The sequence below is a fragment of the Carassius carassius genome, chromosome 25, assembly GCF_963082965.1.
Source record: "Carassius carassius chromosome 25, fCarCar2.1, whole genome shotgun sequence".
NCBI classification, from domain to species: Eukaryota; Metazoa; Chordata; class Actinopteri; order Cypriniformes; family Cyprinidae; genus Carassius; species Carassius carassius.
In genome coordinates, this window is record NC_081779.1 from 22731141 (window position 1) to 22748245 (window position 17105).

The 17105-nt window shown below is 36.3% G+C and overlaps 1 protein-coding gene across 1 annotated transcript; it reads right to left on the reverse strand.

Annotated features, from left to right (window-relative positions):
* Positions 1 to 774: 774 nt before the first annotated feature.
* Positions 775 to 2956, reverse strand: LOC132104757 (tumor necrosis factor-like). Its single transcript, XM_059510306.1, has 4 exons — positions 2669 to 2956; positions 2560 to 2587; positions 2400 to 2471; positions 775 to 1252 (listed from the first exon to the last, which is right to left on the reverse strand). The coding sequence occupies exons 1-4, from the start codon at positions 2825 to 2827 to the stop codon at positions 813 to 815; spliced, it is 699 nt and encodes a 232-aa protein (XP_059366289.1). The 5' UTR covers positions 2828 to 2956; the 3' UTR covers positions 775 to 812.
* Positions 2957 to 17105: the final 14149 nt, after the last annotated feature.

The window sequence follows — 17105 nt, forward strand, 5'->3', positions numbered from 1 at the left end:
ATCATGGTTAATTAATATTATAGGCCTGAATAACCATTACAAAATTCCCACCCTGAAGTGTGACATGGTGGTGCATGTAAGGGGGTTTCCCCTCACCAAAACCACACAACTTTACCTGATGAGGAAACAGTGTCAGCGGAAACATGCACATGGAGGGGTTTGCAAATGCATGACTGATAATGCGATTTCCCTAATACCCTGCATCCTAAATTTGAATACAAATATCTTGAGGATTGAGATACTTGTGTAGCATTGCATTTTTTGCAGAGATATTTCATCACAACGGTGACCTCTACAAAACCAGTATTTATTATACGCTTTGTTCTAAGTAGCCTAAAACCAAATCTGATTAAAAGGAAAGTTGGAAATACCAGAGAAAGTGCAAATTACACATCAGAATTGATGGATTACATTGACAAATTTATTCCACGTTTGGATTAAATTACAGTAGCAGTGCAGTATTTTTATTATTTAAATTAACAGTAAAATAAATACCCATAACATTAACTTTAGCATTACATGTTCATAAAAATGAACATAATGATCTGATCCACAAAACTCGTAGAGTTATAGATTTTGAGTTTTAATATAAAACATTCCATGTGGGTCATTTCAGTTTTGGTGGGATTTTACTTTTACTTTTCAAAAAAAAATAAAAAATAGGTAAACACAAAATAAATAAATAAATAAAAAAATAAATAAAAGACATAAATAAAAAAATAACTAAAAGACACCAAAATAAATAAATAAATAAATAAGGAAAGCTCGTTGAGTATATTGTGCCCTATTTTGAAGGATTTTTAGAGCATATATCATAGAGCAAACACCCCAAAGAAGGTCTTTCCGTTGCCGCTTTCGACGCGAGGCAGGAGTGCTTTCGTCGTATAGGTGCGCAGCCTGTCTTCGGCTCGCAGGCTGAAGGCCGCACCGAGATAAATCGTGTTGTACCACAGATCGTCAGAGTCTGTCGCCTGCACGCAGGCGGAGCGGATTGCGCTGAAAAGTGGCTTGTAGCTGCTATAGGAATCAGAGTAGCGCAACACTGTGTGGCTCATTTGCACAACATCATGGTCCTCAGGAATGTCAGTCTTGCAATTGATGTGGAAAGACACCTGACTGTAGACGAAGTAAATGCCATCAGTAGGAATGATGATCTCCCTTTCCACTAATTCCAAGCCGCCTGAAGTGAAAGCCTGGTCCTGGTCCTTTTTCCAGTCCAGGGTGTCTTTGGACACTTTAGGTTCATATGCACCTGAAAGAGAACAACAAAAACATGGCCTTAGTCGGTGCTACTCAACAGGATACAGATTTTACATTGGACATCAAGTGGCAACCTTACCACAATGGCTTATTTTATGGTATTGTTTGAAGGAATAGTTCACCCAAAAAATGAAAATTCTGTCATTAATTGCTCACCCTCAAGTCGTTCCAAACCCATAAGACCTTCATTTATCTCCGGAAGACAAATAAAGATATTTTTGATGCATTTTGAGAGCTCTCTGACCCTCCCCATAGACGGAAAGTGTACTACCACGATCAGCTTCCAGAAATGTTGTTAGGACATCAGTAAAACAGTCCGTGTGACATCAACCGTAAGCTACAAAAATACTGTCTTCATTTTCAGTTTTGGGTGAACTCTCCCTTTAATACAATTCATAAATATACAAAGCTAATACATTTGTATAATTTCAAGTTGCCCAAATTAACATTAGTTAATATAATGAAAACAAACATGAATAAAAATGAACAATTGTATAGGCTATACAACATTAACCTACTGTAGATTAATAAATGCTGTAAAAATTGTTGTTCAATAATTTATGGATACATTACATTGATAACATTAACAAAGTTAACACAAATGCTCTCAAAATGAAACACTGAAGTAATATTTATTTCTAATTTAATCACTTTTAATCAATATTTCATGGTCTTTGCAGTCACTACACAAAATATCAAAACTATGTTTATTAACACTGTAAGTGAAACAATATTTACTGTAATTAGTGTCATATTTTCTCTTAGTTTGTATCTTTTCAAGGATGAGAGCATGTAATGCAAGCTGTTCATATTGTTGTCGGTATTTGATTCATTTCTAATTGACAGATTAATTCGAGTTTGAATGGTTTTTGACGACTTCTTTTAAAAGTCACTGAAAAAAGTAAAATCTGACACATATTTGTTTATCCTACATTTTTTAAAACATAACCAAATGATTAACGTTTATAGTCTAGGTAACTTTTAGACTTCATACAATCACTCCCAAAACTATTTTGACTAGATATATTTGAAATGTATTATGAAATGCAAAGCTGTATAAACTCTGAATGCATTCTGAGGTAAGGTGATGTTCAGCGTTTATTTACAGCTCACCTTAAGCACTTTTGAATGTAGCTTACCTGTTAAATGGATGGCAGCCTTGGAAGTGACTTTTTGTTTTGAAAGATGATCTCTTAATGTGAGCCTCAGCGCTGACGGGGAAAGACACAAATAACTAATTTAGCATGATTTCATTTCACAGGAAAAAAAGAGGATCTGAAACCGAGGGTCTGAACTCACCATGTCCTCCTTCCTGATTGTTCTGAGACTAAAATGAACAAGAAACGTAACAATAAGTACACTGTAACGCACAATGGCACAATGAAACACATGATGTCTTGGTTGTCACCTTGTTGAGCGTGAAGCAGACAGCCGCGGCGGCACACAGGGCCACAGCCAGCAGGACCCCACACACCCGCCAGACGCCGGACTTCCTCCACGACACGGTCACCTGGGGTGAGGGCAGCAATCCTCCTTCTTCAAGAAGCTGACTCTCAAGATCCATCATCACTGTCTATTAGTCCTCGCAAAGCTTAAGTTAAACTAGAAATTGCAATGTACAGATGCTGTCAGTACACTTTTAAATGGTCTTGTAAAGTCTCCTCGGCTCAGTTTATCACTTTAGTGTTTTTCTTTGTTGGTCTGTCGGTGTTGTGCTCAAAAAATGGTTCTTCATTCTTTTTAAAGCACGCAAAGAGGGGAAACTCCAGTGATTCAGTGTGTGGAGAAAAAATGAGCAGTAGAGGGGAGACGAGAGGAGAAACCATCAAACACCCACCCACTTACGCACACAAAATGAATTACTATTACTAAAAATAATCCAGTTGTTTTATGGACTATTGTTTACAGTTTTGTGACATTGTATCATTCTAAAAACAAAGGTTCTTTATTGATCATTCTATGAAGAACCGTTCACTTCCATAGGACCTTTTCACCGTGCAAAAGGTTATTTATAGAGGAAAAAGGTTTTAATAGGCTTTGAAGATGTTATTCACACTAAGAAAAAAAATTATGTTTAGAATTGGTTATTGAAAGGTTCTTTAAAGAACCCAAAATCACTGAAAAAAAATCATTTTTGGAACCTTGATTTCAAGACAATAAATTTTATACATGCATCGTGTGTGTGTATGTTGTGTGTATGTGTGTATGTATATACATACGCGTGTGTGTGTGTGTGTGTGTTTTCTGTGTGCAAAATACGAAAAATATTACTTAAAATGCCTTTTCTATTTTAAATTACATTGTTATATGTCATTTCTTTATTCCATCTCAACCTTTGTGGTTTTTGACTATTAGTAATATATGAATTTTCATAATTTAATTATACATTTTTATATAGATCTTTTTGTTAACTGTTCATTTGTTGTTACAGTAAATCAAATTTTAGATTTGTATTTAGTTTTTAAGCAGTTTAAACGAGACGTGTGTGATAAGACGACTTCCCTAGAATTGTGATAGAAGGCAAGCATGTTGTTACTTGTGTTTTTATTATTTAACTGAATAATTATTCATTCATGCAGTTATTGTGTAATTTTCCAAGGAATGATATTTCAAATGTCATTATTCATCATAATATAGGTTAAGTGAGTAGAATCATTAAATCTTTATAGTGTATCACTATTTCAACAATCCCTTCAATTAAAAATAAAACTCTATACATAATTCATAGAATTATATATTTCAGAATATAATTCAGAGGTCTCTCTTTCACTGGTATTCTGTTTGATTTCTCTGTAATCATTCAACCAAAATAGGCAATGCCAATTTTATATATAAAATGAAGTATTTTACGTTAATGGTACACTTTTGTAATAAATCATTACAAATAATCACATTTATAATCATATTTATTTCACATATTCTGAAAACAAATCAGATGACATTGGAGAGAGGCTTTTCCTCCTCTTACTAAGAATAAATCTAAAACTTTAGAATGGATTATTCTCTGTTTTTTTTTTTTGCAAAATTCTGCTCTGTTTTTTCCAAATTCAGTCCTCCGGTGCAAATGAGGTGAATGATGCAATTTCCTCTTTTTTGTGTGCGTGTATTCATCATGACATGACTGAAAGAGTCAAAGGAAATAAGTGCTTTTGACACTTTCATAGGCCTCTCAGCATGAACGTGTGATAGCAGAGGAATTATTCTGTCCATTTATCTCAGACAAGGCTTTTCAGACAAGTCTTACAACATCAGTGTTTTGATGACTGTGGTATGTAAGTGTAGCACTGCACACTGTTCGACAGGTAGACGCTTGTTAAAGCACAAACACATAATAGCAACAGTTGAACATCATCGCAGAAAAAAATGATTCTGCTGTATAGTTACATTTTAAAAGAAAACCTTCAAATTTTTACCATATCAAAAATTTGAGAAAAAAAAAAATTCGATGAAAAGTTTAAATTTGCCTGTAAACGTCCCATCCCCCACCCAACCATTATATATTTGATCTCTTTGTAATTGGATTATTTCTGGGTATTATGTAAATGTGTTATATATCATATAATACATTTTTCCTTAAATGTGACACTTCAAATGTATTTTCTTGGGCTGAAATATATGGAGGGCAAAATATGTATTTCAAATGCTATTTTAAATATTTAAAAAATATATTTAGGAAAAAACTGTAGAAATTGGTAGAACATATATTTACATTTTGAAACATTTTAGCCTTTTTTATATATTTATTTATGGCATGGGATAAATGAATGAAACTTCACATTTCTTTAACCAGAATGTCATAAAATGTCACGAAAGAAAGCATAAACAATATGAAATATCAAACACATCAAAGACTTGTTGACTTTTTTTAAATAAATGTTTGACTTTTTCAAATTTGGCTGATTTCAGGAGGCGGCGCTTCACTGTGACGACCTGTAGAAGGGTAATTCTACACAAATGTCCACTTTTGGTATGTCTTAAAATGTATTTATTTTTCTAAAATTTAAACTTGTCAAATGTAGACCACATTATTAGATTACCTTGACTTTATGAATACATATAAATGACAGCTTAATTTTTTTTCTATTTAGCTTTTTTGTGCAATTATTTCAAGACCACATGAACCATTTTTTGTCACTGGTATTACCTTCTTTGTCAATATAAAAAAGATTTTATTGAATATTTTTCTTGATATTTTTTTCAGCACATGTAGTCAGAGTTACAGAAGAATAATGAAAATGCAAGAAATAAGGAGATTATGTTTTATTTATTTAATTTGAAAGAAATAAACAGTACAGCAACACAGGAACACAGCATAGTAACACCAGTGACACAATGAATCACAAGTGACATACATAAGACCTGATATACTTATACTGATCTTCACTGGTGTTACCCATAAGGAAGGTAACATCAGTGACAATTTTCATGAAAAAAGCATTTTATAAAATGTTTGCTGTAAGGTATCAAACCATATGTTGTCAGTCATTGCATACTCACTAAATTAAGTAGTTTAATCCATTTTTATTATAGTTTTTTATTTTTTTTACAATTCCCTAACAATAAATGGGTCATACCAGTGACGTCAACTAAAAGCTTCATATGAAATTGTGAGTTAAATCAGAAAATTTCTGATAATTGAAAAGAAACAGTGGACTTAACATGGGCTTTTTTCATAGATCTTTAGAAAATAGGAAGGAGGAAGTCAAGTGATGTCATCAGTGTGATTTTTATTACAAAATTACAGTTTTTTTCAAACTGTAACACCAGTGACACAAATCCTGGGGACCACTGTTTTCACTATATATTTTATAATATTTATTGAGCATTATATTTTATTATGCCATTTATATCATATATTTGATAGTTAAGAATACATTTTTGTAATTTAAATGGTAGAAAACCTTGATTTTGACTGCAAAATAAAGCACTTTCCCTGTGTACATGGCTGTGGGGACAAGCAGCTGTGTGGTTCTTGGAATTCTTTATAATTAATTAAAAACAAATATTGCCACATTTATGGTGCAAGAACGTCTTATTGTTCAAATAACACATTGTTTTATTTTAAAATATAAAACAAATTGTAACCCTAATGTGTTTTTCAATTGTAATATTCCTGTAATATATTTTCTGTAGAATGACCCAAGCAGTAACCTCAACGTAGCAACACTGTTTGTTTGTTTGCGTGAGTTTGCATGAGTTCAAGTTTCTTCACTTCATTGCTTTTATTAAACCATTATGATGATGTATCACGGGGTTGTGAACTAATTCCTTTGTACCTGCTGCAATCATATTTTTAAATGACTTATTATAAATGTGTGTTTTATGTGTTTAGTGTTGCTGCTGTAAGTGCATGTATACTGCTGTCTACTTAAAGAATGGCCTTTTAAGGACAATAAAGTTAAGTAAGTAAGTACGTAAAGATTTAATTTTTGTGTGAGAGAGAAACCTGTCGCGTTAACCAGGTGGAGGTGTGGCTGTCTCCCGTGTACCGGCCATTTCCTTCTTTACATGTCGCTGTCCTGACATTTTATTCTACCCATCAGATTTTCCTACCTGGTGTTCTGTCGATTTGTCCTACGCTGTCAGATTTCCCTACCTCCCACTAAAACAGTGGGTAGTACAATTTGTCAGTATTAATGAGAAAAAGGATGCGATATTGATGTGCGCATGCGCAGTACACCCGGGTAGGAAAATCTGACGGGTAGGATAAATTGTCAGGACACCGGGTTTACTACGCATGCGCACATCAATATCGCCTTTTTTCTCATGCTAAACAACAATATTTAATGTATCTGCATTACTGTAAGGGTAGGTTTAGGGTTGGGGTAGGTGTATACTTTGTTAAAAATGCAATCTAATTGGTAGAAAATAAAGGCCAAGAGTACAGAGGTCTCAGTCTAAATGACATCCTCATCAAAGCTCCTGACGTTCTGAACCCAATCAGAGCTGTCCTGTTGAGGTTCCGAACTGGTATCTACGCTGCCCTTGGTGACATTCGCAAGATGTATAACTCTGTCTGGCTGGAAGACCGAGAGGTCCACCTGCACCGATTCCTGTGGCATGACAAACCTGCCAATTGCATAGCCCAAGTTGCCATGCGAGAGACTGCAAATTTACCTTCATTCAGTTACTTCAAAGAAGAAAGATGCGTGTTAGAAGAAGATGCCTACGTCGACGACATTCTGACTTCACACAACGACCTTGACCATCTGAAATGCCTCACAGCTAACACTGAGTACATCCTTAAAGCTGGAGGAATTTACATGAAGCCCTGGGTTTACTCTAGTCAAAGTGGGAGGAAATACCCCAAGACTGAGAGCCAAAAATTATGATCCTGCCAAACCCGCTGAGGGAAGATGACAACAAAGCCCTTGGTCTTGGTTACACCATCGACGATGACAACCTTATGTCATGGTTGCAGTGAACTTTCAAAGAAAAACAGGAAGATCCACCTTGGTCAAAACCTGTTCAGAGAAGAAGCCAGAAATCAAACTCCTGATCCACTCATTAGAAGAAAGCTGCTAAGCCAAGTCTCTGGCCTGTACGACCAACTCAGCCTTGTGACTCCTGTTAAGCAAAAAAGTGCCATTCTGGTCAGGAGAGCTTTCCAAGAAGCCAAATTGAGGTACTGCTTAGAAGACACGTGGGACACTGCCTTGTCTGAAGGTCTCCGAGAAGATGCCATAAAGCTATTAGAAGAATATGCTGACCTAAGCCAACTTTGCTTCGCCAGATCCCTGACTCCGCCAGACCTCTGTGCAAAGCTCAGTGCCATCACGTTTTCTGATGGCAGCAAACACGCATTCGGTGTGGTGATGTATCTTCGATGGAGCTGCAGCCATGGTGTCGTTGTGAGACTGGTAGAATCCAAAGCCAAGCTGACCCCTCTCGACCACAGAGGTTATCCTTTGAAAGCTGAGATGTGCAAAGCTGTATTCGCAGCTTGCCTCAAGACCTACTTCCAGAGACACTGCCGACTCCAGGTCGACAAATGGTACCATCTTGGTCCAAAGTTCCTCCAACTTCCTCACAATGAGTGGCCAAAGAAATCTGCTAGAGATGTCGCAGCCCAAGCTCGAGACAAAGTTACAAAGATCCAGAAAAAGACATTTGTAGCAGTACTTATCAGAAGTTGCCTGAAGGCTGCACACGATCCAGCATATGATCCGGCCCAGTTAGAGTCCAGAAGCCCACCACCAGGAACAGCAATTCATCAGCTCATCATTAAAAGGCACTTCAGCAACCTGAGAAGGCTGGTCGGGACCGTGGCATGGATCTGGAGAGCAGCTAAAAAGTTCCTGAGTGCCAAGATCAGAGCCCAAGAAAGTGGGAGGCAGTACGATCCTCTGGTGTCCTTACAGTCAGCGAAAGATGAGACTTGTTCTGAGACCTTTGCCTAACAGAACAAGAGGATGTCGACTTTCCAAGCACCACAATAGACAGACTAGTCATCCACAGGGACCAGACAAGTGGACTTCTGGTTTGTGGTGGCAGAGTCCAGACCTTCGGAGAAGACCACAGAGCAGTTCCTCTTCTATCTTTCCAAGCTTGGTTATCCACCCTGCTAGCCAGAGAAGCACACAGCGAGGGACATGATGGAGTGGTGGGAACTCTGCTGTGGATGAGGAAAAAGGCGTGGGTCAAAAGAGGAAGAATTATTGCCCGAAAAGTTGTGTATCGTCTGCAGGAAAGCAAAGGCAAGAACCTACATGCAGATAATGGGAAACTTACCTGAAGAGAGGTCTGCTGCATCATTCAAGTTTACATCCGTTGACCTATTTGGATATGTCCTAGTCTGATCCTGATACAAACTTTGTTGGAGCAAGACCTGTCCTAAAAGAGATTTACACTTACCTAAATCAACAGAATAAAAAGTTGCTTGAAGAGAATGCAGCCAGAAATGAGACCACCTGGACGTGGAAAATCCTTCTGTCTGATTCACCTCACCGAAACGGGGCCGCTGAAGCTGTCAGAGTCACTAAGAGAGCCCTCCAAAGTCTTGGCAATGTAGAAGGCCTTACCTTCAGTGAGTTCCTGACTGTGCTCCAGCTAGCTGCCAATCTTGCTAATGAGAGACCCAGAGTTGAGCCAGAGTTCAAAGCAGAGAAGAGCGCATCCAGTACATCACACCAAATAATCTGTTGCTTGGTCGAACCACAAAAAGTGGAGACTTCAAAACTGTCGACTACACCATTTATCCATTCAAAAGACTCAAAGAAGTACAAACTATAGTCAACAACTTCTGGAAGTCCTGGAGCCAACTCGCTGGTCCGAACCTGTTCGTTCGCAGTAAGTGACATACTGCTGAAAGTAACGTTGCCATTGGAGACATAGTTTGGCTCTGCGACCAGAACGCACTAAGAGGGCAGTTCAGACTTGCAAAAGTCATCAGTGTAAATCCTGATTCCAGAAGTGTTGTTCGAGATGTTTGTGTGAGGGTCTCTCCAAGCTCCAGTATTTCGGTGATGAATCCAAACCTGGTGCCAGAGATCCCAAATCGAGTACCATTCTGCAGCGGGACGTCCGGCGTCTTGTGGTCCTCGCACCGGTGGAAGATCAAGTCGGAGACCAGCCCACTTGAGAATGTGATCTTTCTGGGCATCGCCACATAAAAGTTTGAGTGGGAGGTGTCGCATTAACCTGGTTGAGGTGTGGCTGTCTCCTGTGTACCCGTCATTTCCTTCTTAAGAAATTAGAAGCTCATGCCCAGTTCAATCAGTGGTTTCAAAATACGTGCATCGGTCAGTTGTCTGGGGTACGACGGACAGGGAGGAAGGCAGAGGCACAAATGCATTCACTCTGAGGAACTGGGACTTTTGATCATGACGGGCTATCGGTAAGCTCACGTGGCCTCTTGTTTAACATGGACTCTTGTTTTAGATCCTTTGTCTGTTGGGTATTTAATGTGTTAATGTTGCAAAAGTAGTTGTTACTGCATGGCTTAAGAGATATTAAATCGATAAGACCAAATGCTTAGATTGGTATGGTTCTATATGGAATTCTAGTCAAATGCAGGGTAAAAGAAAACCCAAGTTATATATATATATATATATATGTTTTGCATTTAGAGCACTAAAAGCAGTTTTGGTCCTTGTCCTTGTCGTCATCACCAAATAGCTCAAACATTACAGGTTTGTGTGGGGTTAATTATATGGGGAAACTGTGGTATGCCAATATACCAACAACACTGTGTCAAAAAACTTTTTGATTTAGTTTCCAGCGCATTGCTAATGCATGAGCCAAATGATGCAAGTTTTCAGCATACCACATGAGAGGGTTTCAATATACGTAGGCTTCTACTGGAGAACTCAAAAGTAGGACATTTAAAAATAGTGTAGTGAATCTATGAGGTCACATTTCAGCGTAACTACTCAACTGAGAAACACAGAGCTCTCTTTCAGGCCTTCATTTGATCAGTGACTTTATTATAGAACAATAGATATCTGTAAAACATAATCTTTTTATTGAGATATTGTCTCTCAGGCAATAGCATATTGACCAAAACATGATACTTGTGATTGTAAATATTGACAGATTCCCCTGAAATTACTAAACTGTTTATTCATCCTCCTTCCTAATTATGACATTACATTTTTTAAATATTGTCAGCCTCTCCGAAGGAAATGAAACTGAGTCTTAGTTCAGAAGGGAAATTAAAAATAGAGCTCAAAAAGTTGGGTCATGGGATGCCGTTTTTAGAGGTACACAACACACTCATGCTCATGCCCTGAAGTAATGACATAACAACAGTGTTCATGAAATTGTCCATGTTTGGTATGTATGCCCTCACCAAAAAGTATACTTATATATATTATATGGTATACTTCAACTTTATTTTACTCAAGTTTATTTTAAACTATACTGATAGTTTGCTAATTAAAAACTTTGTACACTTTGAAATATAGTCTCAGTATGGTAGTTTTATACTGCAAATATATTCATAAGTTTTAAGGCATTATAATGAATACATAATGCATTATAAAAACGTATAATATGTTGTCTCATCTCATGAATATTCATAAGAACAGTTTTAATATTTTATAATATTTACTTATTTGTGGTTATAGCTTTTAAGAGTATGATGATTTATAACACAATGAACATGTTGCACCAACTTTTACAATGGATTATATTTCTCACAGTTATAATGTATTATAAGTCTCTTATCTTGCAATTTTTCTGATGCTACTTAAAGCGGTCAAAGACCACTTATAAGTAGTAGTAATAATAATATTAATAATATTTTTTTTCTCTCAAACAGCCATAAGATCAGATTTCAGATCAGATGAATGTGTAATATGACACATTTGCTTTGAACTATTTTAATTTTAATATAATTTTGATGGTACCCTTTAGACAGCACATATAAGAAACTCTGCAGCTACATATCAACTAGCGGTCATTAGAGTACTAGAATGTCTGCTACTGTAAATATATACTAACACTTTATTTTGATGGTCAACCAACAGATAAACAGACTATAAATGTCTTTGCAAGTACATTAACTTATTCCACCTTACAATATTCTACCATTCTTGAGCATAGTAATACTCTAATGAGAGTTAGTTGGCATGTAGTTCCAAAGCTGCTTATAGTCGATTGATTAAGGTGACAATCAAAATAAAATATAACCATATAAAACATATTATATGAGTATTAAGCTCACATCAATTAATTAACATTTGTTCCACAGGAAACAATAAAATCTCGCTTAACATCTAACCACCCACAAGCTGTAGTAAGATACTGTTACCGTCCATTATACTGTAAATGAAGTTGATTTAATATGGTGTTCATTGTGTTATAAATAATCATACTCTTAAACTTATAACCACAAATACGTATTATGGTGTATTATAATTGTTGTTATGATTATTCATGAGTTGATATAATATAGTATAATTTTTTTTATAATGCATTATGCATTCATTATAATGCCTAAAGAATACCCTTATAATGTATTATAAATACGGGCTTCATAGAAAGTGTTACCGAAATAACATTTTGAACAAAAAGCTGAATAAAGTTTTAAAACATCAAAATATAGATGGAGTCGATCAACACCCCAAAACTTGACTTAATTATTATCTCTTCATCAGTCGACATTTTATTCCATAACGTTACAGTTTTGATGCTGCTTCATGTCAGATGATCATGTTAGATTACATGTGTTAGTATCTGGTGCTGCTCTTTTCTTCTTCACTTGTGTGTGTGTGTGTGTGTGTGTGTGTGTGTGTGTGTGTGTGTGTGTGTGTGTGTGTGTGTGTGTGTGTGTGTGTGTGTGTGTGTTTTATTATTATTCTGTACAGAAGATGTGTACTAGTGCCCTCTACTGTATAATAATGAAAACACAGATTCTATGAGCACAAGTATAGCTCAAATATATGTTGAGTATACTTAAGTGTCATTTTAAGTATATTTCTGATGAGTACATAAAGCCCATTTCTGAGAAGTACATAAAAAGTAAACTAAAAGCATACGTTCCTATTTTTAGTTTAAAAGTATACTAATAGTACACATGAATTAACTTCTTTATCGTAAGGGTGACAATGAAATGTGACCCCCAGCTTCCTCCATGTGCAGCATCATGGGATAAACTGACTCCCACATATTTGTTGGCATATTTGAGTCTGACAGCGACTGAGATGTTGAAAGATAAGGGGAATTCAGACATCTGAGTAATCTAGCATTTGTCTGACTGATCTCATAAACTTGTACAATAAAAAAGCTTCCTCTTAATTTAAACTGGACGCTAATTTTTTACAGGTATTGGGGGAAAAATCATTTGTTCATTGCAGTGACATATGTATGTGCCATTGCAAAATATTGGAAGTAATTAGTAATGGAAGTAAGTATTAATAAACAAGATATTATATCATGTGTTGTTTTTTGTAAAGAAATATTGCAAATGCACAGTGGTTTTACAATTATACAACAACAGATACACTGTTCATAATAAAGTAATTTGGTCTGATAATATCTAATCCTATGACATTCAAACATTTTTAAGTGTCCAAACGCTTTTACAATAATATATACACTAATATACATTACTGTTCAAAGTTTGAGCTCGGTAAGATATTGTATAGTTTTGAAATTGTCATTTGTGCATTTATTTGATCAAAAAATTCAATCAAAACAACAATATTGTGAAATATTATTACAATTTAAAATTACTGTTTTCTATTTGAATATATATATATATAATGTAATTTATTCCTGTGATCAAAGCTGAATTTTCAGCATCATTACTCCAGCTTCAGTGTCACATGATCCTTCAGAAATCAGTCTAATATGCTGATTTGCTGCTCAATAAACATTTCCTATCATTATCAAAGTTGAAAACAGTTGTGCTAATTATTATTATTATTTAAGAAACTGTGATACATATTTTTCTTATATATATATATATATATATATATATATATATATATATATATATATATATATATACATATATATATATATATATATATATATATATATATATATATATATATATATTTCTTAGGATTCTTATAAATACATCGTTCTACAAAAGTATTAAAATATACTGTACATATTTTGTAGCATTATAAATGTCTATATTGTCAGTTTAATGCATCCTAGCTGAATAAAAGTATTAATTTCTTTGAAAAACAATCTCATTGACCTTTTGAACAGTAGTGTATATATTATGCATATGCCCCGTAAAGTCTTTGCACGTGATTCTATGCGATGCAAATATTGTTATGCCACAAGTGAGTGAATGTGATGATACTCAGTTATTGGGCCAGAGGAACATCCTTTTGTGAGTGTCTAGTTTCACAGGTGAAACAAGGTTTCCTCTGTCTCCTACATTCACCTTTTTGGGTTGGAGGCTTTACCTCTGACACATAGGGTTGAGATTGTGGGTGGGGGACTAATCACACTCCCTAAATACTTCAAGGTCTGGGATTTTTTTTTTTTAATGATTGCTCATTTTGAATAGCTGTGGAAAACACACACACACACGCACACAAAGGTGACCTTTCAACAACCTTCCAGCACACACGCACCTGCTCCATGCTTCTGCTGAATAGATATGTTGTAATCCTCAATAGACCACAATTTCCTAACTCTTCAATCTTCTTTAAAAAGAATTATCATACACAATATGTTGTGCAATACTTCATATAAATGTGTGTATTTACTTGTGGAAGGCAGTTTTTATTTTAGTTTTTTCCCATAGAACTTAAACATTTGTGTCTAGAGAATGAATATTCACCACAAAATAAAAAGGTTAAAGCTTGAGAAGTAAATAAATAGCTATATCTTAAAAAAACGGTAGACCTTAGGATCTTAGGAGCAAATGAGGTAACCTGCACCATCGCCACTCCCACATATACTTTACGGAAGATTGACCAAACCAAAATTTAGAATATTCGGTGGACAGCGACTTCCGCTGATGGATTGGCTTTTGTAGCGTAGTGACTGAAAGTAGTCAGCGCTGTTTGTGTCTACGCAGTTTGTACACTGTGGGGATTTAATTGAAATTTCCATTATTTTTGAATGATCAAAAACACTAATGTAAATTTATTTAAGCCTATGAGGCTTCCTGGAGACTGGAGTGGAGTTAATTGTTGGAAGGGACGGAGTAGGAAGTGGGGGATGGATGAATTTGAGCATGGGTTTGGAGAGGAAGGTAGGCCAAAATGCAAGAAAAAGAAATTGAATAAACCAGATGATGAGGATATGGATATCTTTGTAAGGAAGGAAATATATATGGTATTTATTTCCATGATAAAGGAGGGAGTATCTTTTGCTGATTGGAGTCCTATCCAGCTAACGAATTGTGTACATAAGGAGATAGGGGAAGTAATCAGGGCGAAGAAATTGAGGAATGGGTCACTGTTGATAGAATGCATTGATGAGGAACAACAGAAGAAAGCAGTTCAGATAAAAAAGATAAAAGGCCAGGGAGTGAGAGGTGTAATAGCCTTTGACAAGGAACTGATTAGAAGAGTTATAACTGGGATCCCAGTTAAAGATTCAATTGAAGAGTTGTTGAGAAACATAAAAAATGTGAAAAGAAAAGAAGTTAAGTGTTTGAAAATGAAAAGGGATGGTGTTTTGAGCGAAAGTCTGTCAATATTGCTAACGTTTGATGAAAACTGACTCCCTGAGAAGGTTTATATTGGGTTCATGAGCTATAATGTCAGGGTATATATCCCTCCTCCATTGAGGTGTTGCCAAAGGTATTTGCATGTGGCTGCTGTGTGCAAAGGGAAGATTAGGTGTAGTAAATGTCAAGGAGAACATAAGTACGATGAATGCAAAGAAGGGGCAACTAAAAAATTTTGCAATTGGGGTGGCGACCATAGTGCAGCATATGAGGTTTATAAACGTATGAGTGAAGTTCAGAAGATGAAAGAAGCAAGGAATGTCCTATGCAGAAGCAGTCTTAATGATGGATCTGCCTCTAGGGTAGACATTTCTAGTGAAACAGAGCCAGCAATAGATTTGACAATAGTTTCCAGGAATGTAGCTGATAAGTGTGGGAGGGAAGTTCTTAAGGATACTTCAGTTGGGAGTGACCACTACCCCATAAGAGTTCAGGTAGAGGTGTAAGTGCAAAAAGATGAAACGAGAGAAGGGAGATGGATATCAGAAAAAGCTGATTGGGAGAAGTTTAGAGAATTTAGTGATGAGTGGTTGTCAATTTTTCAAGGAAGCATGAGTGCTGAAGAGCTATGTAGGGTAATTAGCTCAAGTATAGTGGATGCAGCAGGAGCAGCTATTCTAAAGAACCCAGGCCTTTAAATAGGATAGTACCTAGGTGGTCAAAAGAGTGTCAGGAGGCAGTTAAATAAAGGAACAGTACGTTAAGGAAATTGAAGAAGTCCCATAATATTCAGTGCTCGATTGAGTATAAGAGAACTCAAGCTCTGGTGAGAAGAGCTGTTAAGAAGGCAAAAAAGGAATACCAGAGTTTTTGTGACTCTGTGGGTTGTACCAACCCTATAGAAAGGATTTGGGGTATGATCAAGAAAATGAAAGGAATACACACAAGCTATGTTTATCCCATGCTCATAGATGGAGAGGATATTGTGGTTACAAGTAAAAAATAAAGCAGAATAAAGCAGTGATTGCTAAAACATTAGCTAGAGTGCCTAGTTTTGATAACCTAAGTTTGGAGGAAAAGAAAGGAAGGGAAGAGACAGTTTTAAGATATTCTAATGTAGATGAGAGTGTGAATGAGGAAGGAGGCAGTTGTTGAAGCCCTGAGACTGGAAAGAGCGGAATCCAAATCTTCAATACTTATCTTACCTGATCTGTCAGCTGCTTTTGACATGGTAACCACCAGATCCTCCTGTCAACCCTACTGGCAAAGGGCATCTCAGGAACCGCACTCCAGTGGTTTGAGTTTCACCTATCAGATAGATCCTTCAAATTATCTTGGAGAGGTGAGGTGTCCAGGTCGCAAAACATCTAACTACTGGGGTCCCTCAAGGCTCAGTTCTTGGACCACTTCTCTTCCTCTGTCTACATGGCATCATTAGGTTCTGTCATTCAGAAACATGGCTTTTCATACCACTGCTATGCTGATGACACTCAACTCTACCTCTCATTCCATCCTGATGATCTGACGATAGCTACTCGCATCTCAGCTTGTCTAACAGACATTTCTTACTGGATGAAAGACCATCACCTTCAACTCAACCTTGCCAAGACAGAACTGCTCGTGGTTCCTGCAAACCCATCGTTTCATCACAATTTCACCATCGAGTTGGGCACATCAACCATAACTCCTTAAAAAACAGCCAGAAGCCTTGGAGTTATGATTGATGATCAGCTTACTTTCTCAGACCACATTGCTAAAACTG

What these genes read in the sequence shown, in the direction of transcription:
- LOC132104757 (XM_059510306.1), bottom strand. Translation starts at nt 2,827, where the DNA reads ATGATGGATCTTGAGAGTCAGCTTCTTGAAGAAGGAGGATTGCTGCCC. An exon ending in CAATCAGGAAGGAGGACATG is followed by an intron (nt 2,472 to 2,559) that starts GTGAGTTCAGAC and finishes TTTCCCCGTCAG; the next exon opens with CGCTGAGGCTCACATTAAGA. An exon ending in GGCTGCCATCCATTTAACAG is followed by an intron (nt 1,253 to 2,399) that starts GTAAGCTACATT and finishes GTTCTCTTTCAG; the next exon opens with GTGCATATGAACCTAAAGTG.